Source organism: Vipera ursinii (genome assembly GCF_947247035.1).
Source record: "Vipera ursinii genome assembly, chromosome: 1".
NCBI lineage: Eukaryota > Metazoa > Chordata > Lepidosauria > Squamata > Viperidae > Vipera > Vipera ursinii.
The window spans coordinates 334446060-334471747 of NC_139512.1; the positions used below are offsets into that span (position 1 = coordinate 334446060).

The following is a 25688-nucleotide window of genomic DNA, read 5'->3' on the forward strand; positions in this document are numbered from 1 at the left end:
AAACCTCCAGGTGGCCTCAACGAGTCTCTAAAAGAATGCAAATGACCAACTGTCTGCAAGGAATATAAATCCTTCCATTCCCCACCATCCAGTCAGAGCCGAAGAAGCTTCTTGGATGAGAGGCAAAATGTCTTCAAAGAAAAACACGAAAGTCCAGTTGCCTCTTGAAAAAAAAGCACCTTTGGGACTTCACCGCGTTGATACTAGTTGTGGAAACATGGGATTTTTTTTCCGTTCCCCAAAGTTCCTACCTTCTGGGCTAGAATCTTTTCTGCCAAGGGGGTTAAAAAAAACCCCTCAGTTTTAAGGTCTGGGGAGAGCCAGAAGGGTAGGCAACACATCCTTCAGTACTTGAAAGGTGAAATAAATGGCTTTTGATGTGTTCTTTTTCTCTTAACTGTTTTTAATGCTGTGTTTAATGTTTTTAGCTGTTATTGTCAACAGTATGGGCTAAACATACTTTGAAATTTTTTTTTGTGGGTTTAGGTAGTGAAGACTGGCCTAGAACAAGGCAACGAAGCTGGCTACCTTCTGGAATCCCAGGTAAAGAATCTCTGACCCACTTGGATTGACTTAAATAGATAACAGACTGGTAGTGAGTTTGGACTTGATGCTGTACTACAGTTGGTACATCTTCTAAAATTAGATCTTCGGGACTTGCCACTTTTGTTATAATTATCTTCTCATTATTACCAGTACCTGGATATTCTCTGCAGCTTGATTCTCATTCCTCTAGTTTATATCAGCTGAATCAAGACATCTCAAAAGCACTTAATTTCCCACCTCCTTAGCATTCTTTATGCTAAGAGAGAAAAGGATAGTATCCTATAATTTAAAAAGTGGATAGCATTGGGGATGTGTGAGAATCTTTCTTACTGGAGCAATAGTGTACTCAGTATAGTCAGTCTTTCAGAGGTAACGTCAGCAGCTCTCTTAAGTCTTTATAATGCAGCCTTAAGCAATTTCCTCCTTGAGTTTTCAGTGAAGGTTTGTTGCAGTTTTTTTTCCCAGTAGACAGGAGCATTGGGTGATCAGTTGCTCTCTCAGATTAGCCATAATTTCCAATTTTTCATCTTTATTTTTAAAAAGCTAGTCTTCAGCCCTACAAGCCAGAATGAGATAGAATGTGTGATCCACTCTTTTATTTTGTAAAAAAAATATCTGTTTTCAGTAGATCACTGAACAAAATCCTAACAGTAACATAAACAAGGCCAAGATAAGGGAGTGCTTAAAAGGCCTTTGATGCAAAGTGTCTGCTGCCTTATTTTTTAAAAAAATTACAATTAGGGTTTTTTGGGTGTAACACTGATTATGTTTCACTTCTTCAGTTGCTTTTAAACCACCATCAGCCATTGTGATGATCCAGTTTTTATAACCATATGCTATGGTCCATAGATAGAAACCATATTTGTCATATTTCTAATGGTGAATTTTTAAAAATGGTGAGTTTTAAACATGTATAATGGTATAATATTTAAACCCCGGATAATAATGGCATTTTCTTTCATGGGTTATGACACAAAGCAAAAAAAGCACCCAGCAAGAAAAATAGGTATATCTACTCCAACAGTACACTGTATTCAGCAAAAATAAAATCACATCTATATTTAAGCTTTTGTCTGGAAAGCTTGCTAAAAATACCTATATTATTGACTAAAGATGCACATATTGCCACATTATGGCTCTTTATATGGATTTAGCACCAAACGTATGTTAAACACTATTATCACCAGTTAGAAGCAGTGTAATTCCTAAGCTAAACCAGATGAAAAATCAGCAAGTTTAGAGAGAAATGCCATGCACACGAATACTTCAGCAGTGGTTCTCTACCTTTTCTTCACCACAGACCCATTTAAAATACCTTTTTGTGGTCACTGGCCATGGACTATCAAGACTTACCGTATTTTCTGGCGTATAAGACGACCCCCCAACTTTTGAGATGATTTTCATGGGTTTAAAAAGTCGTCTTATACGCCGGAAAATACGGTAGTTCAAAATGTGATAACATTGTGGCTCCCATCAATGTTAATTTGTAGCTGGTCCTCTGATGTGCCCTTCTAGAATGCTTGTTCACTCTTTGTTGTTACTTGGGGATGGTATGATGATTCCATGGCAGTGCCTCTGAACATTTCATTTTCATTTTCTCTCCACTTTTTCCATCCCCACTTCTTGCAGAAATTTGGGGAACTTGGGATGACTCCTGAATCCAAGGCCTTAATAGGGCTCTACCATGGTCAGGTGCAGTGCAAGAAGAACAAGTTTGGGGAGCCCAAGCAACCAGTCAAGTAAGCTCAGCTATGAACAGCCTCCAAGTGTGCTGTCTAGAACAGTTCTCTCTGTTTGTATGTAAAAGATTAGATGGCTTGCAATAATAACATGCAGACCAGTTCAAAGGAATGTCACTTAGTTAATTCAATCTAGTTTGAGAGGACTGGCTGTGAAATTGTTGAATGCATTCTAGCTAAGCCAGAACCTCCCATTTTTTCTGCTTGTCCTGGCACGGCAGAAAGTTAGTTTTCCTGCTTTGCTCTAGATTGGGCATTGCATGCACAGGCAAAGTCAGAATCCTGACAGGACCGTGCTCAAAGTTTTCTATACAACCAGCTTGTCCACTTCAAAGCAGGGAAAGTGGAAGTTTATATGCTAACTGCATTGAAAATACTGTCGTTCAGGCAACTAATAAAGATCTTAATTTCTAGTCGATTCTTTTTTTTTAAATGTAGTTTGAAATGTATTATTTTGGTTTATAGATAAACATTTCTCCCAGAAATTACATCCACCTAGTTTGAAGCTTAGGGGTGCTTTTTAACTAGTAAATTATTCAACATTATTTGAATTATCTGTTTACCTTTCCAGCATTATTTTAAAAAGGACAAAATTAAATGTGACTTATTTATACTATAAATTTTACCCAATTTCTTGTCAACTCCTTTTTCTTGATTACCTCTTTATGCAGGAATCTTGCTATACTGGGAGCAGGTTTGATGGGTGCAGGAATTGCTCAGGTTTCTGTGGAAAAGGGTCTTAAGATCATAATGAAGGACACTACTCTGGATGGCTTGAGCAAGGGACAGCAGCAAGTCTATAAAGGGTATGTTCACTTAGGATCTAATGCTTGGTGTATTTGCAGCCTGGAGGGAACGGAATCCTGCAGTAACTTCAGCCCTGAATTATCACTTCCAGTTGTCCCATACTGGTCCAGTATTTTTGAAGCAGTAATATGCAAAATTATTTTTTATCCTATTGCTCAGTATGTCTTGACAACTCTTCATGTCATAAACACACAGGCTGAAAAAGTTTCTCAGAGTAGCAAGTATGACTCTAACAATGTCCTTTCATTCCAGCATTTGTTTTGTGTATAACTCTTTCCCAATAATCTTACTTCTGTAAGCTGCCCAGAATCACTAAATAATTTGGGCATTATTGTAAATTTTCTAAATAAGTAAATAAAACAATGAAATAATCTTCAGAAGCTGCTGGCATTGCTGAAGAGCTATGATCCTTTTTCAGTTACTAAGGGAATCATATCTTTTTGTAGATTTGTTTAGGCCTGGGGAGAGCTACTGTGCTTCCTAATAAATTGTCAGTTGACAGAGAACAATTACACATTTTTGTCTTACCTTACAGTGGTTATCTTACAAGCTTTTTAAAAAAAAAATCAGTGTAGTATCTCTTCCAGATTCCATTTTACTTAAGTATATCTATTTTGACAAGTATCTTAGTATTATTCCTCTCCCTTTTAGAGGGGTATCCATGATCAATATTCGCATTTGGCAAAGTGTTTGGAAACAAGGCTCTTTATAAGTGCACTGTTAGCCTCAAAAATCTGTGTTGTTTTGCTTTGCTTTTTTGTTTAGTTGTGTGTTGATCAGTATATGTATTTCCAGGTTGGCTACAAAAAAATTACAGTAAAAGGATAGATTTCAGAATTATAACAAAAACTTAAATATTTTAGAAGTGCTTAAAAATAATAAAACCTAAAGCTTAAAAGCCATCTGCTTCTAAAACAATAGAGTTGTTTTTACTTAGTGTTTGAAAGATCCTTCAAAGCTTAAGACAAGTTTTCTTCAGTATAAAAAAATATATGAATGTGAACAGTTTCTTCACAACTATACTTTACCCAACAGCTTATTTTCAATACCTCCCACTGTCCCCACCCTAATCATTTTCTCAGCTTGAATGATAAAGTGAAAAAGAAGAGTTTGACATCATTTGAGAGGGATCGGATCCTTAGTGACCTTACGACACAGCTGGATTATAAGGACTTTAAGAAAGCTGACATGATCATTGAAGCTGTCTTTGAAGACCTCAACATCAAACACAAAGTGCTGAATGAGGTGGAAGCAGTAAGTAAGAGTTCAAGGCCAATTGGCAGGATGGGTCTGCGAGATGCATTTGAATATCTTTGGGGGAATCTCCCATTTCCTAATTTACTATATAAAGTTTGCTACATCATTCCTTTGTGAAAGCTGAAGAAATTAGAAGATTATGTTAATCTTGAAGCACATACCGGGCTTGTCTATCTCTGGTCAGTAATCTGATCCTATGACTGCCCGTGGAAGTATCTCCATTCAGTCCAATCGGATGATTCCATCAATCAACATTAGAACTGTAGCAGTCAGAGGAAGGAATATTATTATAAGGATGTGAAGCCTTACCCTGTTGCTTGCTTGCTACCAAGTATAAGCCAGTCCTGTCAAGTGACCAAGCACATGGCTACAATCAGGGCCTTTATGGGATGCTCTATCCCAAATCACATATTACAGTGGAAAGGGTTTTTTTCGTTTCTTCTTTATGTAAGATTGCTGTAGCCATAATTATGCACCTTCCCTCTTCCACATGTAGCATTTCCTTTGTCTTCCCAGCTTGTCCCTCCTCATTGTATCTTTGCCAGCAACACATCTGCTCTCCCCATCAATCAGATAGCTGTAGCCAGCAAAAGGCCAGATAAGGTGAGTTTGGTGTGTTTTTATAGAATATACTGAAAACCTGTTGTTAAGTAAGGTCTCTCCATCTGTGGTTTCCCCACAGCATATCTTAGTCTTGTTGGAAAACCAGCATTTTTAAGAGCCTTGGTGGAGCAGTGGGCTAATGCCTCCTTAAGTAACACCAGCTGCCTGCAATTAGTGCAGGTTCGCATCCCACCAGGCTCAAGGTTGACTCAGCCTTCCATCCTTCCGAGGTAGGTAAAATGAGGACCCAGATTGTTGGGGGCAATTAAGCTGACTTTGTAATAATGCCGCTTGGGGGGTGTATGAAAGCCCTAATAAGCAGGCATATACATAGAATGAAGGCTACTGCTAAGCTTGTAAGCCGCCCTGAGTCTTCGGAGAAGGGCGGGATATAAATGGAATTAAAATAAAAAAATAAATAAAATAAAATTTTACTCTGATCCTGAGCTTTGACCTCTCTCTCATAAAGTAGATATATTTATTTGCCCTAAACGCCTAGAGTTTGCTAGATTCCTGCTAACGTTCTGTGATATAGTACTGTAGACTATAATAAATGGCTCCTTGGCTTCCGTTTGTGAGTAGTTTGTTCTAGTCTCCCCTAAACACGTACAGCAGCCGGCTGGAACAGTTTAAAGAAGCAAAAACCTTACAAGAAAATTAAGCTTAGCTTTAATTAGACTTGGTTAACCATGTGTCAGGGATTTGACTGTTTCCACTTTGCAGCATATCACAAGCCCGCAGTACGTGAGGATCTTAATTCTTTTCTATGTTACCCTGTAAACCTCAGGTGATTGGGATGCACTACTTCTCTCCTGTGGACAAGATGCAGTTGTTGGAGATCATTACTACTGACAAGACATCCCCAGAAACGGCAGCCTCTGCTGTGGCTGTTGGTCTCAAGCAAGGAAAAGTCATCATTGTGGTTAAGGTGATTGCGACTTTTATGTAAAATACAGAAGGCTTCCAGTGGGTTTATCACTTTGAGTCAGAACGGCCAGGATTAAACATTTTTTTCTAAATTACTGTGCATGAGTAGGCTGTGACAAGACAAGTAAAGTATCAGCTTGTTCTTCACAGGAAACTTAACTGCAGATGTATAGAGAACTTTCACAAGAGAGTCAAAAAAGCTAATTTTATTAGAAATTATAATTACAACAATAAAAATTAATGCAAACTAAAAAAAGGAAAGAATAAATAGAAGCTGCAGAAAAGAAAAAAAATGAAAAATAAAAATAGGATGAGGAAAAATATTTTTAAAGAAATAATTTCCCCTTTCCTCAAAACAAGTACCGTATTTTCCGGCGTATAAGACGACTTTTGAACCCCTGAAAATCACCTCAAAAGTTGGGGGGGTCGTCTTATACGCCGGGTTGTCTTATACGCCGGAAAAAAAACACCTTCGGATCTTTTTTCTGCTGGGCGGCGGGATCACTGGGTGAATGGAGGCAGGCGATGGCAACCCGTGGTTAAGCGGCCGACGGCGAACGGCGAACGGGTGATAGAGGGCAAACTCTCGTCAGCTTCTGGGGCGGCTACTGCAGCTGCTGCCGTTGCTCGCTCAAGGACTGGCCATGCTAGCGCCTCCAGCCCCACGCGCACGCGCAGCAGCAGCCGCCGGCTCAGCAACAGGTCGGAGCGCAGGAGCCGCACCGCCAGGCTGCCCAGGAAAAGCAGCCACACCGAGAGGCTGCACGCCCAGGCCAGCTCCATGAGGAGCAGGGCGGGAAGCCGGCCGGGAAGAGGGACCGGGAGCCCGGGCCGAGCGCGCCTCGGCCGACAGTGAGAGGGAAGCGGCACGTGAGTTCTAAAAAAGAGGCTGCGGGCGGAGCTGCCCCGCCCTGCGCCAAATGGGAGAAGTTCAAGGCCTGGGGGGAGAAGCAGGAGGGGCGCCGGCCATGGCAGGGTGGCGGCTGCCCTCCGGCACTGCCTGCCGCCCGGGAAACACTGCGCCTCGGGGGCCGGCACAAGCGCGGGAGCAGCGGGAGGGCCAGCGGGTATTTTCCGGCGTATAAGACAAAACCTTCAAAATCTTCTTAAAAGTAGGGGGTCGTCTTATACGCTGGAAAATACGGTAGGAACAATTTTAGTAACATCATTCCCTCTTAAAATTCAGTAAATGTAGCTATTCCTTTGTTTCCCAGAACTCTAAATCTGCTGTCTTGTGGTCTCCTTCTAAGGAGCAGCTGTCTAGAGCAGGGCTTTTCAACCAGTGGTAGGGGTACCACCTGTGGTACATTGGCACCTGGCAGGTGGTACGCGACCATCCTAGAAAAGTGGTAGCGGGGGAGGGGAATGAGCTGAACCAGCACCGCAGAAGCCTGAGTGAGAGATGGCTGGAGCTGCAGGGCTGTCAGGGCTCAGCGGAAGCGCCAGGACCAGCGCCAGGGTACAGCTGGAGCTCAGTGCTGATCCCGTGCTTCTGCTGAGCCCAGAAGAAGCGCCGATCAGCTGGAACGTTGCAGCATCTCCAGGGTCTTGTGATTTACATTCAGATGCTTGGCAACTGATTCATATTTATGATGGTCACAGTGTCCCAGGGTCATGTGAAGGGACCAAAACCTGCTGCAACCACCCAGCAGATGGGTGGAATAGAAATCAAATACTCCCCACCTCATCCCCGCTGCCAATCCTCAACAGAAATGCTCACAACAATGAAAACCTTGGACAGGAGAAAGAGCACCACCAGGCGGGCAGGCAGGTGTCTTGCTCAGCTGTGGCTTGGGGGGCACTTTTTTCAGTGCCATTGTAACTTCGAACAGTCACTAAGTGAACTGTTGTAAGTCGAGGACTACCTGTACTTCATCACTTTTCTTTTTTTTTGTCTTTTGACACCTTGCAAGGCAACGTGGTACTCGGATGTTGCCATATCCTAAAAGTGGTACAATAGGTGAAAAGGTTGAAAAGCCCTGATCTAGAGCAGTTGTGGGTGATCTTAAGTTTTCTCCTTATCTACTGTGGTTGTCAGCTCTGCTTCTCACAGAGCTGTCTTCAGTCCACCATTTCTTCCCTATAAAGCGAAAAAAAGCTCAGATTTTGTGCTTTTTTTCTTGGTGGTATAAAACAACTTTTTAATATACCAATTATTTGTCTTAACAACTTTAAAGAGCTCTTGGAATGCTCACAAAGGTAAAACCTGAGGTAAAATCTTAACCCTTTTATATTTAGATGTAGAATATCAATTATGTGCTTAAAGACAAATGCATTAATAAAAATCAAATCCATATTAGTTGGGATCTCAACCTAAATTCCTGTTCACCCTATACCACTGAAAAATTGGTCTAAACTAGTGTCACCCGTATGGCCTCTAAATGAGAAAATATCTCATAGATGAGAAATATCCTACATATAAGAAAAATCGACATCCATTAAAGTGAATTGGTGAGGGAAGACTATTTAGATTATTTGCTGCCTTATCTTCCTTGGCAAACCTATTTCATATTTGTGTTTACTCCTCCACAGGATGGTCCAGGATTCTATACAACTAGGTGCCTTACTCCCATGATGTCTGAAATTATCCGTGTCCTTCAGGTTAGTGTCTGTTGCAAACATCTGGGGTTTGGGAGTCTTTTATATTATATGGGATAATACAGCTCTGTGAAAAGACACTCATCCCATTTCAAGTTCTAGTGATAATATAAAGAGTGTTTAAATTAACCAATAGCATCCAAGTTATTTGAGTCAGAAATTGAATTTGCAGGCTACATGGATTCCTTATGTCTCGTGATAATTATTGAATTCCATAATAAGAACTTATATCAGCCATCAAATATTTAAATGGTATTTGGGGATTGCTTTGAACAGATTCGTTTTTTTCAGAATGGTCAAGTCAATTCAAATTTAAATGCAGAAAAGTGGCAGCACTTGAAACAAGTAGTTAATACTAGAAAAACCTCAAGTATGAGCTGAAACAGTTCAGCATGGAGGAATGCACTAATATGCAGGACTGTAATAAGTATTTGGTTCCAATTGCCCCAATTTCTGGAAGTACAAGCAATTAATATAAGAGGTAATTAGGTTTTCAGACTAGCGAATCATAAGTTGATTGTTTATATATAAATGATACCAACATCAAAATTTTATTTGTTCATTCAGACTACCATAGGAAATTGACAAGCTTCAGTAGAAAAATGCATTCAAAAATAGTTTTTCACAGAATTGCATATAATTAGAAGGATAAGCTCAGGTTCATTAGTTTTACTATTGTGGCTTTTATATAATAGCATTATACCCACCAAGTGAAACTGGGACAAAATGGGCAACACTAACCATTTATAGTCTTCTCATAAGTTATAACCTGGTTCATCCAGTAACAGATCAGTGTTAAGAGTTATGATGATTAGGAACGCCATGTTTACTCACTATAATTTGAGAGGGAGGAGGCAAACAGTCTTGCTCATATTGTTAATAAGTTGAGTCAGAAATTGCTGATTATTGCCAATTGTTGAACAATCTATTGCCAGAATTAGATCTCCTGTCACTCAAAGCATTTTCTTTTTCAACTGCGTTTTCTGCAGGAAGGTGTTGATCCTAAGAAAGTGGATTCCCTTTCCACTAGCTTTGGCTTCCCTGTTGGAGCTGCTACTTTGATTGATGAAGTTGGGGTCGATGTGGCCACTCATGTAGCTGAAGATCTTGGCAAAGTTTTTGGTGAACGATTCAAAGGGGGGAATGTGGAGCTAATGAAAGCCATGGTAAACAAGGGCTTTTTAGGTAAGAGTTGCAAGCTGAGCAATTCCCCACATTTCAGTCTTATGTACCAGCATCAGTTGTTCTGCACTTGTTCTCTGGTTGTTTCTGTTGGTTTCCAAGTACCTGGTGCCAGTGGATGGTTCTCTGTGAGATGGTTTGTTCCCTTTAAGCCTCTTCTCAAGTCCAGCTACCACTCATTCTGCTCCTGTATATTTTGTTTTTTTTATTGAAAATGATTATAAACGGCTTTGTGAGCCAGTCATATATATAGGTAGTCCTTCATTTACAGCAGCTTGTTTAGTGTCCATTCAAAATTACAATGGCACTGAGAAAACTGTTTTTCACACTTGCCATTTCTGCATCCCCGTGGTCACATGATCAAAATTCAGATGCTTGGCAACTGACTCGTATTTGTGACAGTTGCAGTGCCCCCGGGACATGTGATCACCTTTTGTGACATTCTGGCAAGCAAAGTCAATGAGGGAGGCCACATACATGGCAGGGGTCCGGAGTACCTTAGGGAACACCTGCTGCCGGCGTCTACTTCCCTCCGCCCTGTGCGCTCCCACAGAGAGGGCCTCCTCAGGGTGCCACCTGTCAGAGAATGTCGACTGGTGGCCCCCAGGGGGAGGGCCTTCTCTGTGGGCGCCCCGGAGCTATGGAACCAGTTACCGGTTGAGCTCCGGACGGCGCCTGATCTTCGCTCCTTTCGCCGCGATCTGAAAACATACTTGTTCGAGCAAGCCGGCCTGGCCTGAGGGGGGATTGGTGGGTTTTTTATTATTTTTATTGGGGTTTTTAGTATGTATTAATTGTATTTTTTAATTGGGCATGTATTTAATTACTTTTTATCTTTTGTAATTACTGTGTTTTATTCTTGCCCTGTACACCGCCCTGAGTCCTTCGGGAGAAGGGCGGTATAGAAATATTAATAAATTAAATTAAATTCACTTAACAACCGTGTAACGAACTTAATGCAGTGATTCACCTAACAACTGTGGCAAGAAAGGTTGTAAAATGGGGCAAAACTCAACTGTCTTAACAACTGTTTCATTTAGCAACAGAAATTTTGGGTCAATTGTGGTTGTAAGCCGAGGACTACCTGTAAAGAATGATATGACAGGACACTTGTCACTTTTCCCCTATTACTTCCTTCTGCATGAAGAAATCTGCTGGATCTCAGCTTTCTGAAATCAGTTTGAAAACAAAAGAGGAGCCCCCAGAAAGAGGGTTTATCTGTCAGGTCCAGTCTTTCCCCCCATTTTAAGCCCTGTTTCTTCATAGTAACTTGATATCTGCTGCATTGGTCCATTAGAGCTGGTCCCAATCGGTGGGTTCATTTCTTTATTCTAAAAGTAATGTCTCTCCAACCAATCCTAAAATTGCCAAGGTGGAGAAACACTGTTCTAAGAGTAATTTGGGATATGGCTGAGTAAAACAGGTTTCCAATGACTTGGTTATTCTAGGTATTCTGCTTTTATTATTGTTAGGACAGTTACTACCATAGAGACCAGTGCATGAGTTAAGTCACTTATTCAGCCTGTCAGAGCTGGGAGTCTGCATGTTACTGTTCCTGCTATTGTTGGTCACAACAGTTTTTCCTAATTATTGTAAATTTGAACAGTTGCTAAACAAGGCAGTCAGTGTATGCCTACCCCTAGATTTTGTAGAGGAAACTAGTCACTGCATTATAGAATAGAATAATTTCCCCACTCCCTACCCCATTCTTCTTTCCACAATCTAGAGCATCTTTTTGAACCTTCCTGTATTTTTCTGGTCAATGTTTGCCATTTTTTATGTTAAGTGTATCCTCACTACCCTCTTATCTTTCATTCGACAGGCCGCAAAGGAGGAAAAGGCTTTTATATTTACAAGCAAGGTGTAAAGAAACGGGAACTCAACACTGGAATGAATGAAATTCTAGAGAAATTCAAAGTCGTTGCCAACCCAGAGGTGTAAGTGGAAAAAGAGAGGTTTCCTAAATAGATGCAGTATTCCAGAATAAGGCCTGATCATTGACTTTACTTATTCCCTGCTCACATGTAAATACATTAACAGCTTTCATGTGGAATCAGAACATTATCAGTTTAGCACAATTTATTTTCCTCTAGCAATATTTCAGAGAGATGGAGCTTTCCCCAAAATTTGCTGTCAGAAATCGTTACCCATCTGCACGCAGAACATCCCAGAATTGACCTGGGATCATCTGCACGGAAAAGCATTGAAAGCCTAGTCCCATAAATCCATATATGAAAACATGTTGGTTTTCCCCCCAAGTATTGCAAATTTATATTTTTCAATTGGATCCCAGTCTGCTTTCAGCCTGCCCTCCCCCTTCTGCAAAATAGAAAAAATAGGCTTTTTCTATCACCTGTTTTCTGAAATCCAGTTAAATGAAGATTGCTGAGACTTGTCAGCTCTGCCACTGGATAATAGTTCCCACCCTTCTATGTCACTGCTTCAGCTGCTATGTTTCTAATCTATCTGTGAGGGTGGATGATGATAATAATATTGGAAGGGACTTTGGAGGTTATTTAGTCCAACCCCTTGCTCAGGCAGGAAACCCTACACCATTTCAGACAAATGGCTGTCCAGTCTCTTCTTAAAAACTTCCAGTGTTGGAGTATTAGCAACTTGGGGAGGCAGGTTGTTCCACTGGTTAATTGTTCTGTCAGGAAGTTTCTCCTTAGTTCTAGGTTGCTTCTCTCCTTGATTACTTTCCATCCGTTGCTTCTTGTCCTGCTTTCAGGTGCTTTGGAGAATAGCTTGACTCCCTCTTCTTTGTGGTAGCCCCTGAGATATTGGTACACTGCTATCATGTCACCCCTCGCCCTTCTCTTCATTAAACTAGACATACCCAATTCCAGCAACCGTTCCTTATATGTTTTAACTTCCAGTCCCCTAATAAATTACTGCTTCTCTTCCCAGGTCCACAGAGAAAGATATCCAAATGCGGTTGGTGACCAGGTTTGTGAATGAAGCCATTTTGACCTTACAAGAGGGCATCCTCAGCAATCCTGTGGAGGGGGACATTGGAGCTGTATTTGGACTAGGCTTCCCACCATGCCTGGGAGGTGAGAGTTGTCAATGTGTTTTATATAGCCAAAGGGTTGGAAGCAATGTTAATAGTAGAAAAATCTTACAAGTAGCTTTTGAAGTGGTAGTAATTTGGCTTGCATTTTTAGTTTAGTTTAGTTTAGTTTTATTGGATTTTTATACCACCCTTCTCCCGAAGGACTCAGGGCGGTGAACAGGGCATATAATAAAAATACAAAAATACAAAAGTTAAAAAAAGAATTAAATTAATGCCCACAATAAAACAATAGAAATATACAAATAATTAAAACCCTAAAATGACTCCCCATCAGGCCAGGCCAGCTTGTTCGAATAAGTGGGTCTTTAACCCGCGCCGGAAGGAGCGGAGATCCGGTGCCATCTGGAGCTCCACCGGCAGTTGATTCCACAGGGCCGGGGCGCCCACAGAGAAGGACCTCCCCCTGGGGGCCACCAGCCGGCATTCTCTGACCGGAGGCACCCTGAGGAGGCCCTCTCTGTGGGAACGCACAGGGCGGAGGGGTGTTGACGCCGGCAGGTGGTCCCCAAGGTATTCCGGACCCATGCCATGTAAGGACTTAAAAACCATCACTAAGACCTTGAACCTCACCCGGAAGACAACTGGTAACCAATGCAGCTCGCGGAGCAAAGGTGTAACATGGGAGTACCGGGAAACTCCCAAGACAACTCTCACGGCCGCATTCTGTACCAGTTGGAGCCTCCGAGTGGTCTTCAAGGGAAGCCCCATGTAGAGAGCATTGCAATAGTCAAGACGAGAGGTCACGAGCGCATGAGTGACCGTACACAGGGCATCCCGGTCTAGATAGGGCCGCAACTGACGCACCAGGCGAACCTGAGCAAAAGACCCCCTAGTCACGGCTACTATATGATCTTCTAAGGTAAGCCGTGAATCTAGGAGGACTCCCAAGTTGCGCGCCCTATCCACGGGGGGTAAAGACTCACCCCCCATAAAAAGCGATGGAACATTTTGAATGTCCCGGGATGCCGGAATGTACAGCCACTCAGTCTTGTCAGGGTTGAGTTGAAGTCTGTTCCTCCCCATCCAGACCCGAACCGCCTCCAGGCAACGGGACATCACAGCGAGGGCATCACTGGGGTGGTTTGGGGTCGAAATAAAAAGTTGGGTATCATCAGCATATTGATGATACCCAACTCCAAAACCACGAATGATCTCACCCAGCGGTTTCATGTAGATGTTGAACAGGAGAGGCGAGAGGACCGACCCCTGAGGAACTCCACAAACGAGAGACCTAGGGGCCGATCTCTGCCCCCCTGCCAACACCGACTGCGAACGTCCCAGGAGATAGGAGGAGAACCACCGAAGAACCGTGCCTCCCACTCCCAATCCCCTGAGACGCCGCAGCAGGATACCATGGTCGATGGTATCGAAAGCCGCTGAGAGGTCTAATAGGACTAGGACAGAGGAACATCCCCTATCCCGGGCCCTCCAGAGATCATTCACCAGAGCGACCAATGCCGTCTCCGTGCTGTACCCGGGCCTGAAACCCGATTGGTACGGGTCCAGATAATCCGCTTCATCCAGGACCAGAGGGAGCTGATGCGCCACCACACTCTCAACAACCTTCGCAAGAAAGCGAAGGTTGGAGACTGGACGAAAGTTGTTCAACACAGCTGGGTCCAAGGCAGGCTTCTTGAGGAGGGGTCTCACCACCGCCTCCTTCAAGACGGTGGGGAAATTACCCTCACTCAAAGAAGCAGATATAACCGCCTGGAACCAGCTTCGTGTCCTCTCCCCAGCTGCATAGGCCAGCCAGGAAGGGCACGGATCCAATAAACGTGGAGCTCAACCTCCCCATAATCCTGTCCACTTCATCAGGGGTCACAGAATCAAACTCCTCCCAGATAACATTGACAAGAGCGCCCGTGTCCTGATCATCAGACTCTGCCCAGCTGGAGTCCAAACCGGTCCGAATCCGAGCGATTTTATCCGACAGATGTTGACCAAACTCCTCGGCACGACCCTGCAAGGGATCCTCCCTCACCTCCTGATTAAGGAGGGAGCGAGTCACCCTGAACAGGGCGGCCGGGCGATTATCTGCGGACGCGATGAGGGCGGAGAAGTAATTACACCTCGCCGCCCTCATCGCTGCGAGATAAGACCTAATATAGGTTCTTAACCGCAACCGGTCGGATTCGGATCGGCTGGACCTCCAGCAGCTCTCTAGGCCCCGTTTCCGACGCTTCATCTCCCGGAGCTCCACGGAAAACCATGGAGCTCGTTGGGATCTGCACCGGATAAGGGGCCGCAAGGGTACAACTCGGTCCAGTGCCTCAGTGGCTGCCCTTTCCCAGGCTTCCACTAAGGCATCCGCTGAGTTGTGAGCGACGGAGGCAGGTGGGGATCCCAGCGCTGCCTGGAACCCGTCAGGGTCCATTAAGCGCCTGGGGCGGTACCATCTCATTGGTTCCGCATCCCCACGGCGGGGGGTGGCAAGACGGAAGACCAGCCGCAGGAGGTGATGATCGGTCCATGACAGGGGCATAATAAATGGAGAGCCCCCACCAAGATCATCCAACCATCGTCCAGATAAAAAAGCCAGGTCAAGGGTGTGGCCTCCCTCATGAGTTGGTTCAGAAATTACCTGCGTCAGGTCCATGACCGTCATGGAAGCCATGAACTCCCGAGCTAACTCAGATGACCCTCCCAGGGATGGTAGATTGAAGTCACCCAAAACTAAAAGTTTGGGGAACTCAATCACCAAACCGGAGAGGACATCGAGTAGCTCAGGCAGGGCTGCCGCTGTGTGACTAGGCGAAATGTACACCAGCAGCAAGCCCAACTGCGCCCCCGGACCAAACCTCAAAAAGAGAGACTCACACCCGACTATCTGAGGGACGGTGGTCTCCCGCGGACATAAGGTCTCCCTGATGACTACCGCCACTCCCCCGCCCCTACCTTGAGCCCGAGGCCGGTGTAACGCTCGGAAACCTGGTGGGCAAAGATCAACCAAAGGGACCCCACCCTCTGGACCCAACCAGGTTTCGGTGATACAAGCCAGGTCCGCAAGTTCACCCTCCACCAAATCCCGCACAAGGGGAGCCTTGTTAACCACGGACCTGGCATTCAGGTAAACCAGCCGGAGCTCAGGAGGCTGCACATCCTCGCTCCCGGCACCTCGGGGAAGAAACAGAGGGTCGGAGCGCCTCACCGCTTGTAGACAGCGGAGACGGCCCTCCCGGTAACGATACGGCCCTCTGTCCATACACCTGCTGCCATACCCCAGTGTCGTGGGAATCGGTAATCCCACGACCCGCTCCCGAGCCCCAGTTGTAACCACACCCCGCTCCCCCCGAACGCAGTCGGACCCAGGCCTGGCCTGCACCACGGTTGTATGGCCACCCCCCATAGTCAGACAACCATTACCCCCCGCCCCTCTCCCTAACCCCCTAAAAAATTTGACTAAAAAATTAACCAGGGGCCTCCTATTAAATTTATATCGAGAGCCCCTGGCCTTTTACATTTGGTAATGTAGAATTGGCAGCAGGATTGCCTTATTTCACAGTATAGCTCCTTCCACAAGGAAATACTTCTTGAGCTCTTGCAAATAGGCATTAAATAGTCAAAACACGGACATCTTTCTTAGCAAACCTACAGTGTTCTTGAGGATTACCAGGAACTGGCAATAGTTGAACTGTGGTTCCAGGGATAAGTACAGCCATCCTGGAATCCTCTGAATGTGTTGAATTGCATTTCCCACCATTTCATAGCATTCATTTTGCTGTGTAAAGTTGTCTGTGGTTCCAGAGTTTGTAAGATCCAGTGGAACTTGATTGTCCACACTGTTATGTAGTTAGTATATCCACTCATTATTCACCTTGCAAATTATTTTTTATAAGATACCTACAGATACATTAATGCTTGTAATCAAGGTATAATGGCAGTCAAGGCCATCGTTATGAAATAATTTTGGCATAAAGACCACGTTGTTTAGGAAGTCTCACCTTCTCTTCCTTCCTCACTTCTGTGAATGTTGTGGCAGGCCCCTTCCAATATGCAGACCACTTTGGGGCCCAGCAGCTCGTGGACTACATGAGGAAGTATGAAGATGTCTATGGGAGTCAATTCACACCATGCCAGTTGCTGCTTGACCACGCCAAGGATTCCAGCAAGAAATTTCACAAGAGAACTGCCTGAACTGGCATCTGCTAACCAAAAAGAAAAGGGGAAGACCTACAAGAGATCTTCGTATCGGAGGGCTGTTGGTTTTAACTCTTTTAAGTGCCTTAGTTATTCAGGCACTACTTCTTCCTGACCCACCCTTCATCAGGCTGAATGTCAATTTCCCCATTATCACGAGAAAGAATGGGGAGGTTTCTGCTCAAAGTATGGTTCTTTTCAGGCCCATTGCAAGGAACTACTCATCGGGAAGCAGATATAGCTTGCAAAAAAATTCATCAGAATAAATTCTAGTGTATTGTTCTGTACATCATTTTGTCATTCATTCGGGGTTAGAACTGCTACTAAAATGTTGAATAACTGAAACAAAAGGTCAGTTGAGGCTGAGACCTCTGGGATTCTGTGCTCTGATAAGGTTAGTTTATCAAAGGTCATTTGAAGATCTCCAGAGCATTCTGGAGAGCCTACCACTGGTATAAGTCAGTAAATCTGAGAATGCAGGGATTTTTCAGGATGACATTGGGATTTTGCTAGTACTGGAGTTCATGAAGTTTGGCATACAATTTTTGTGCTATATCCAGGACAAAACACAAATTACGCAAGATTTGCACCAAATATATACGTGCATCAAAGCAAAAACATGCTGTGTAAAAATAAGTAAAGCAGCAAAATTATTCAGTGGACATGTATTAGCGTTAGGACGCTGAGCTTGTCGATCAGAAGGTCGGCAGTTTGGCGGGTCAAATCCCGAGTGCTGCGTAACAGAGAGCGCCTGTTACTCGTCCCAGCTTCTGCCAACCTAGCAGTTCGAAAGCACGTAAAAATGCAAGTAGAAAAATAGGGACTACTACGGTGGGAAGGTAACAGCGTTCCGTGCACCTTTGGCGTCTAGTCATGCCGGCCACATGACCACGGAGACGTCCTCGGACAAGCGCTGGCTCTTCGGCTTTGAAACGGAGATGAGCACTGGCCCCTAGAGCCAGAAACGACTAGCACGCATGTGCGGGGGAACCTTTACCTTTATATATACGTGCATCAAAGCAAAAACATGCTGTGTAAAAATAAGTAAAGCAGCAAAATTATTCAGTGGACATGTATTAGCTCACAAAATAATACCTTTCTGTTCATCGCATTCCTTTAGGATCTCCTTAGCATATTTTCTTTTTCTTACACATAAACACAAGGTTTAAAATTCTGCTATTTTTATTTTTCAGAAATGCTTTGTAGCGTAGAGCTATTCTTGACAATATTGTGTTGGAGGCAGTATAATTAAATTCAGTGGGGAGAGCTGGTAGCTTGAGGGCATCAATAGGCAGCTGGGGTGTATTGGCAAACCATGTTGAAGACAAGTTAAATGAATGGAAATTGCCCAAGGATTTTTACTGAGACTAGAACTTCCTAACTTACACAAAAATGATCTAGGTTGGAGGTGAGGAAGCACACAACATAGAGTTATCGTAGAAATTTTTTTAAAAGGTTTGGGGGGCACTGCTAAGAGCTCCAAAAGCATCCAAATTAGGACAATCGACATTACAACCCAAAAGTAATTCCATGTATGGAAACAATCAAAATACTGAAGCAGATGAAGGCATTTTTCTCCAGCCAGATGCTTTAAATAAAACAAATCAGCCTTTAAGGAATGGGGATCCAGCACACTTGGCTTATTTTATAAGTTGCCAGCTTTGGGATGGGGTGGGGGAGGAGCCTATCTTTTCAGTGTCAGTTGCTGGGGAACCTAAGCAGGAGTGCAATTGTGTGTTCTCTTAACTTGAAAGCTTCCTTGAGGTTATCTCAAGACATTTAGACAGGAGAGCCTCAAAATCTGATGTAGCGTGATTGCTTTGGTTTGTTCTCCTCCCATCTTTATTGAAAGTAGCTGATGACTCTAGTTGCTATTCTATAACACAGGGGGGCCCAACCCGGCCACGGGCCACTACCGGACCTTGAGCCATTCAGAATTGGGCTGCAGAAATGGTGGTTGAGCATGTGCAGATCCCCACTTGCGTGAATAGTAGCTGAGCATGTGTGCCCTCCATTTGCGTGAGCGGTGGGCATGTGTGCCCACCGCTCACACAAATTGCCCACCACTCACGTGGAACCCTCCCCTCCCCTCCCAGGCCACAAAGCCGGAAAGCTTTGGGAACTCTGCTATAACAGATATACAGTTTGTTTCTGAGCAACATATTCTAGGCACACATTTTCAAATAAATGTTTATTTGATTATTGCAGTACTAAAAGTAGAAATGAATACATTTAAGTCCTCTAGGCTTAAATCATTTAGCCTCATTTTCAGCTAAAACAATTGTGAAAGTAAGTTGTGGTTGTCTTAGGAAACCAGGCAGTTGCTGCTGAAATGTGGAAAACTTGACTGTAGTAGGCAGGCAATAACAGAATGAAATTGCCAGGAGAAAAGAGGAAGATTAGTAAAATGCCTACAGATTTACAGGTTGGTGTTTTTAAAAAAAACAAACCCACCAACTGTCTATACATTATACTAAGGTGCAGTAAATAACTGCCACCACCACCACCCCCCCCAAAAAAAATCACAGAGACATCTGGTTAAGAATAGTAGAAACAAATTATACAAAACTGTCAGTGGGTGCTACAGAATTTCTGCATAGGCAAAACTAGGCTGCCCAAATATTCCACAATTTTAGTGCAGAAACAAGAAATTTAAGCAGCACACAGTTATTACAGTTTTAGCCCTTACAGCAGTGCAAAGGTGCTTAAAAAGTTCAAGTGTTTAGGAAGGTGGCCTTATGCAGTGTCAGTGTTCTGGGTAAAAACAGCAGAATCACCAAGCTTTTATTACCCTGCAGCCCTTTGAATTGCAGGTGGGTGGACACCACTGTCAGCATGCACACTGATTTTGCACAATTAGCACTTCTAAATTACTCTAAAATCCTTCTTTTAAGCCTATTGATTTTCTGCATGCAGAATGCTTTCTCCAGCATTTCAGTACAACACTGAAATTAGCCTGCATGTGAAAGTACGGCTCTAAGCAATACTGTAAAATATAAATTAACACACTGACATTTTAATCTAGACCCCAGATTAAGGATCGGGGTTTCTAGGGCAGAGATTGCCAGGTGAGTTCTATCCAAACCTCTTTCAGCTATAAAGTATAGCATTGCCTAACATTTCATTCCAAATGTTTAAGTATAAAACCTTGTGAAGACAGTTGGGGGGGGAAAATGCAGATATACCCCCTCTTTTTGTGTGTGTTGGTGCATCATAAGTCACTGTTGCTACTTTCTTCCTATATCAAGAGTTTCCCTCAAACTGATTGCCCCCAAACAATCATAAAGATACATATTCACTACCTGTCCCTTACTAAAAAAAACAACAACCTCCAAGCTAATGTTACGTGAAACAGTCAGAAGATGAATAGGAATCCTATCCCAGGAAAAGTAGGCAACTTGGCTCTGGTGATTCTGAGACTTGGCCAGAAAAGGACCACGTAACCCTCTTCCCACAAACTAACTATGCTGCTTTCCTCCTCTTCTACACCATCGACCCAAGAATTACGTAAGGCAATAACTCTCCTTGCTAATCTTGGCACAAAGACAATCAACAGTAACCCATTGAAAAGTATCATTCATGTGCAACTGTTTTGCTCTGATTTCTAAGTTGCCCATTTCCATAAAAGGAAATTTGCAACCTCCTGCCAATTCCTTGCATTGGTTTGTGGTTAAAACTGACATAATCAGAATCCTGTGTTGCTCTTGGGTTCGTGTCCTCCTGCTATCATTTTTGAGATAGAGGTATCTGCTTTGGGCTCTCTCCTAGTTTTATACTTACGGGACAGCCCGAATCTAACTTCTGCAATCCACAGAGAAAATTTCTCTCACCAATCTAGATTTTGGGTCTCCAGCCCTTGATGAACTGCATTATTTTTTTGACTTGAAGTTTGGTTAGATGAAAATCCTCAGATAGGATCTCCTCAGTGAGTTGTACAAAGATACTACCATCAATGCGTTCCCGGGCAAAGAAGCTGACCACATCCTCAGAGAGGCCGATGAAGCGCAAGCATCTAGATACCTCCTCTAGTGACAGCGCCGATAAGTCACCAGGAGGCTGCCAGGGTGAACCATCCCCACTGAGACGGGCAGGAGGTGCCTCAATGACACCCTGAGCCAGATAAAGGTGGGTGATGCCAGCTTCGGAGCCATGAACAATGGTGGATGACAAAGGGGCTACTGACGTCCGAATGACAATATTTTCAGCTGTGTCAAAGGGTTTTGATGAGCGAGATGGTGGAGCAGGGCTACGGTGCCCCTCTGGGGAGGAAGTGCCTTCAAAGAGATCAAAAGTGTCTATGGAAGAGGCAGCTGTCTTCTGCCAATCAAGAGATTCCAGCCAGTCTGAGGAGCAAGAGGAAGCTGGACTGGAAGAATATGCTGGATTGGAAAAGGGGTTAAGAGCACCAAAGGGAGCAAAGCGTTTCTGTGGAGGGGGAGGTTTCAGGCGAGGGCAGCTATGGTAGCTCTTGGTGGCGTTGGCATCACTGCTTCCCAGCAGAGGAGTGGATCTCCCAGTGGCCACACTTGAGCCTGGATCATTACATGGCCAAGGGTCAGACCAGGAAGACATCAGAGCAGGTGGGGGCTGAGATGGTAATTGTGTTTGAGGGCTGGCCAACTGCCGACTTATGGATTCTCCAACTTTGCAGTCACTCCACGTGCAAGGATAGCAGTACAAGGAGTAGGAGTCCGGAGATGGAGAGCAGCTACCGCTTCGTGGTCTTGACCTGGCAGGCAAAGAAAACAAACAGTATCAGAGCTAGCTCAAGTGAAATGGGATTTGGAGCAGGTTAGTATCTTAAAACCATAGTGAACAAATCCAGCAACATCTAAAGATGTGCACCGTACCTCCAAGGTTTTTCCAATGCATTGTTCCAACTTCCTTAATTTGAAAAACCTTGTGCTCACCACTCGAAAGACATCCTTGCCTGACAACAAAGAAGGCTAAGAGAGATTTCATGCATGCTGAACATGCGGTTTCCTTAAATAGATTTAAGCACATACAAATCTCTTGAAAATTAAAAATTACCATAATTCATCCAATATTGTTTGTTGTTAAAAAGGCATTGCTGTCATTTTCATTCAACCTCCCCAACTTCTAACTCTGGACATTTCTTCCCAATCAACTATATTGTTAGGTAAAATATAAATGCCAAGTGGCCATGAGAAAACCAACTGTACTATCCCTTTTCATTATTTTTCTGAGACTGATAGAAAGTTCAAAGTGCCACAACCATGGGAATAAGAGGTCAATGTTTTTTACAAAGATTTTTGGAGAATCCAAACACATAATCCAAAACAATAGAGACACATAGCTGCTTTTATCAAGGCCATGCTTTTCTTCCACAGAAAGATACTTTGCTTTATGTGCCTGATACTGTTATGCATAATTAAGCTTTCCATAATATACATTTTAGGACATTTGCTTAGGAAAAAAAAAGAAATCAGCAAGCAGCCAAACTTGAAGGAAAAGTGTTATTTATAGTGTATCATTAACTCTCAGGATTAAAGTTCTTATTTAATAATTCCTGGTAAATGTGGAAATGTCTTCTTGTTATTTTTTGCATAAAACTTAATGGAGGGCTAAATTTTCTAGCATCAAGGCAGGAAGATACTATGCTTGCTTTCTGTCACCTGAGAGTGCCTCTGTTAAAGGTCAACCAAGAAAAGTTCTACTCAGTTCTTGCTGTTGTCCTCAGCATGCCTGCACATCCCCTGAATCTAGCAATGTTAAGTGCACAGATCACTTATGCAGCCAATTCAGGGATAAGAAGGAAGATCATTCAAGGCCTCTGGATACCAGCCCAGAAGTCTGTACTTTTAAGACTTCATTCATAATTTGTGTCTTACAGTACACAAAGATAATAAAGCAAATGCCTTTAAGCATATGCAGTACTGTATGCTCCCCACTCTCATCTTCCAAACTGAGTTCCTACAAGGAAGGCTGTATCTCATGACTCCCCCTATAAAAGCAATCCCATCACTCACACGTCATGAAGTCCGGATGAATAGTATGAGAGGTTGGCACTGGGTGATGCTGCCATTTGGAGCTTGGAAAAGCGCACAGGCATTGGAGGGCTGGAGGTGGCTGATGTGTGGGCACCACGTGGTGGCACAGGGGGAGCAACAAGGAGGCGACATTCCTCTCTCACCTATGAAAAGATTGGGAATAAGACTGTTATTTGCTGGGGTGATGAACCAAATACAATCCAAGGTATTTTCTGAAGTAGATTGATCACACCTCTCCATACATACTAAAAAAGGAATTTTCAAAGACTTCAAGCAGAACTATACAACACTTTAGAAATTGGATGTTTCCAAGCCTGTTTTTCCCCCAAAATTACTTGAAAAGGTAGAGCAGTTGGCAACTTCCTGCCAATTACTCCTTGCTTTTGGGGGTGCAGGGGGATTTCTAATCTTAAAGTAGAATGGAATGAAAATTAGAGGACATAATTTCACCAAGGTATATGAAGTTACATACTTAGCTGACCAGAGTTGTTCATAGTGAGATGGGCAGCATGTAAATTTAATAAATAAATAATTAGGGGGGAAATCTGAAAAAAAATGAGAAAGATTTTAAAAGATCAGAAGACTGAATTGTGGTCCTTTCATATCATTTATTTATTTATTTATTGAATTTCTATACTGCCCTTCTCCCGAAGGACTCAGGGCGGTGTACAGGGCAGTTAAAATACAACGTACAAAAGTTAAAAGTAAAATTAAATTAATTTAGCCCTAACAATAAATAGTTAAAAATACCCCCAAACCCTTAGGCCAGGCCGCCCTGTTCAAATAAGCAGGTTTTCAGGTCATGGCGGAAAGAGCGAAGGTCAGGAGCCATCCGGAGCTCAACAGGCAATTGATTCCAAAGGGCTGGCGCGCCCACAAACAATGCTCTCCCCCTGGGGGCTGCCAGCCGGCACTCTCTGACCGACGGCACCCTGAGAAGGCCCTCTCTGTGGGAGCGCACAGGACGAAGGGAAGTTGATGCCGGCAGCAGGTGCTCCCGTAAGTAATCCGGACCCATGCCATTTAGGGCTTTATAGGTCATCACCAGCACCTTGAATCTCACCCGGAGGGCAACTGGAAGCCAATGCAGCTTGCGGAGAAGAGGTGTTACATGGGAGTATCGGGAGACCCCCATCACAACTCGCACGGCCACATTCTGCACCAGCTGAAGCCTCCGAGTGGTCCTCAAGGGCAGCCCCATGTAGAGAGCATTGCAGTAGTCTATACGAAAGGTCACGAGCGCATGAGTGACTGTACGCAGGGCATCCTGGTCCAGATAGGGTCGCAACTGGCGCACCAGGCAGACCTGGGCAGAAGCCCCCCTGGTCACAGCTCCTACATGGTCTTCCAAACTGAGCTGTGAGTCCAGGAGGATGCCCAAGTTGCGAGCCCTATCTACGGGGGTTAACACCTCACCCCCCCATAGTTAAAGATGGAATGGACTGAATTTCCTGAGATGCCAGTACATACAACCACTCAGTCTTGTCGGGATTAAGCCGAAGCCTGTTCCTCCCCATCCAGACCTGCACCGCCTCCAGGCAATGGGACATCACATCGAGGGCATCACTGGGGTGGTTTGAGGTAGAGATGAAAAGCTGGGTATCATCAGCATACTGATGATACCCCACTCCAAAACCACAAATGATCTCACCCAGCGGCTTCATATAGATGTTGAACAGGAGAGGCGAGAGGACTGGGTTAGTGTGGAGGGTAACATTGCCTGTCAAACTGATCTCTGGAAGGCTTTAAGATCCAATCTATAATGCTTAATAACTACCAGATAAATCTATGTGTGTGTCCTACAGAGAGCTAGAACATTTTTTAAAAATAAAAGCTATTAATGCAGGGATCTCTAACCCCCAGCCCGTGGACCAACACCAGTCCACAGGATGCCAGAAAGCGGTCCGTGAAAACAAGCAAAGCCCCATCCGCGGGATGCAGGCAGTACTGTACATGAAACCACTCCCCCCTCCGGTCCACAGAAAAACCTCTCTCCACGGAACCAGTCCCTGGTGCTCAAAAGGTTGGGGACCTCTATGTTAATGTAGAAAGTGCCCATGTAGAAAGTCTGCAATTAGATGTTGGTGGAGAGAGATTGGCAAAGTGATAATACAAGATAACAGTTTCCTTAATCCAACTTGCAAAATGCTGAGAAGAAGCTAGATAACAGGCTGGGAAGACAATCAAATCCTCAAGTGCCATTAAAATAGAATAACTGATTACTCTGACAGACAGCAGGCACCCTTTCACTGGTTGTGTTGAAGCAGAGGCTATGCAGCTGAGGATATTTTAATTTATATATCTACCCTGGGCAAAAGATTGGGTTCAGTGATCTAAATTAACTTTTGCAAGGCTTTGTACATCCAGGGAATGGTGTGGATATTTCAAATATGAGAAGAGAAGTAGAAAACGTGGGGAGCATAAAAGACTCCTTAAAAGGGAAATAAAAAATTATACATTACTGAAACACAGAAATAGGTCGAGCTTTAAAACCATATTCAATATAAAATTATGAGATATAAAGGGCTTTCCTAAGTAGTGCACAATTTTACAGCAGTCAGTCAGGCTTTACATTGATAGAAACATCAAAGAATCTATAAATGAATAATGGTCCATAACTGCAAGAAAGGCTTTGATATTAACTTTAAAAATACTATTAGCAGATATCACTGGTGGGCAGAATTTGTCAGTCCTTTAAGGAAGATATTTCACTGCAAGTAAGAAAGAACTGAGTACCCATTATTCTAAGCATGACCAAACTACATCCAAATTACATTTTAAAAAAATAAATAAAAACTTTTG

General features: G+C 43.6%; 2 protein-coding genes across 2 annotated transcripts in view; one reads left to right on the forward strand and one right to left on the reverse strand.

The window, feature by feature from the left end:
• Positions 1 to 17162, forward strand: part of HADHA (hydroxyacyl-CoA dehydrogenase trifunctional multienzyme complex subunit alpha) — a 40993-nt gene extending 23831 nt beyond the window's left edge. Inside the window, exons 10-20 of the mRNA XM_083360644.1 lie at positions 487 to 543; positions 2176 to 2285; positions 2957 to 3091; positions 4175 to 4346; positions 4866 to 4952; positions 5740 to 5880; positions 8412 to 8480; positions 9467 to 9662; positions 11482 to 11596; positions 12570 to 12715; positions 16718 to 17162. Coding sequence (XP_083216770.1) covers positions 487 to 543; positions 2176 to 2285; positions 2957 to 3091; positions 4175 to 4346; positions 4866 to 4952; positions 5740 to 5880; positions 8412 to 8480; positions 9467 to 9662; positions 11482 to 11596; positions 12570 to 12715; positions 16718 to 16872 — 1383 coding nt within the window. The 3' untranslated portion in view covers positions 16873 to 17162. The remainder of the gene's footprint in view (positions 1 to 486; positions 544 to 2175; positions 2286 to 2956; positions 3092 to 4174; positions 4347 to 4865; positions 4953 to 5739; positions 5881 to 8411; positions 8481 to 9466; positions 9663 to 11481; positions 11597 to 12569; positions 12716 to 16717) is intronic.
• A 1889-nt stretch (positions 17163 to 19051) lies between these two features.
• GAREM2 (GRB2 associated regulator of MAPK1 subtype 2) overlaps positions 19052 to 25688 on the reverse strand; it is a gene marked incomplete at its 5' end in the record, with an annotated part of 34056 nt that continues 27419 nt past the window's right edge. Inside the window, 2 exons of the mRNA XM_083348793.1 lie at positions 19052 to 21604; positions 22866 to 23029. Coding sequence (XP_083204919.1) covers positions 20710 to 21604; positions 22866 to 23029 — 1059 coding nt within the window. The 3' untranslated portion in view covers positions 19052 to 20709. The remainder of the gene's footprint in view (positions 21605 to 22865; positions 23030 to 25688) is intronic.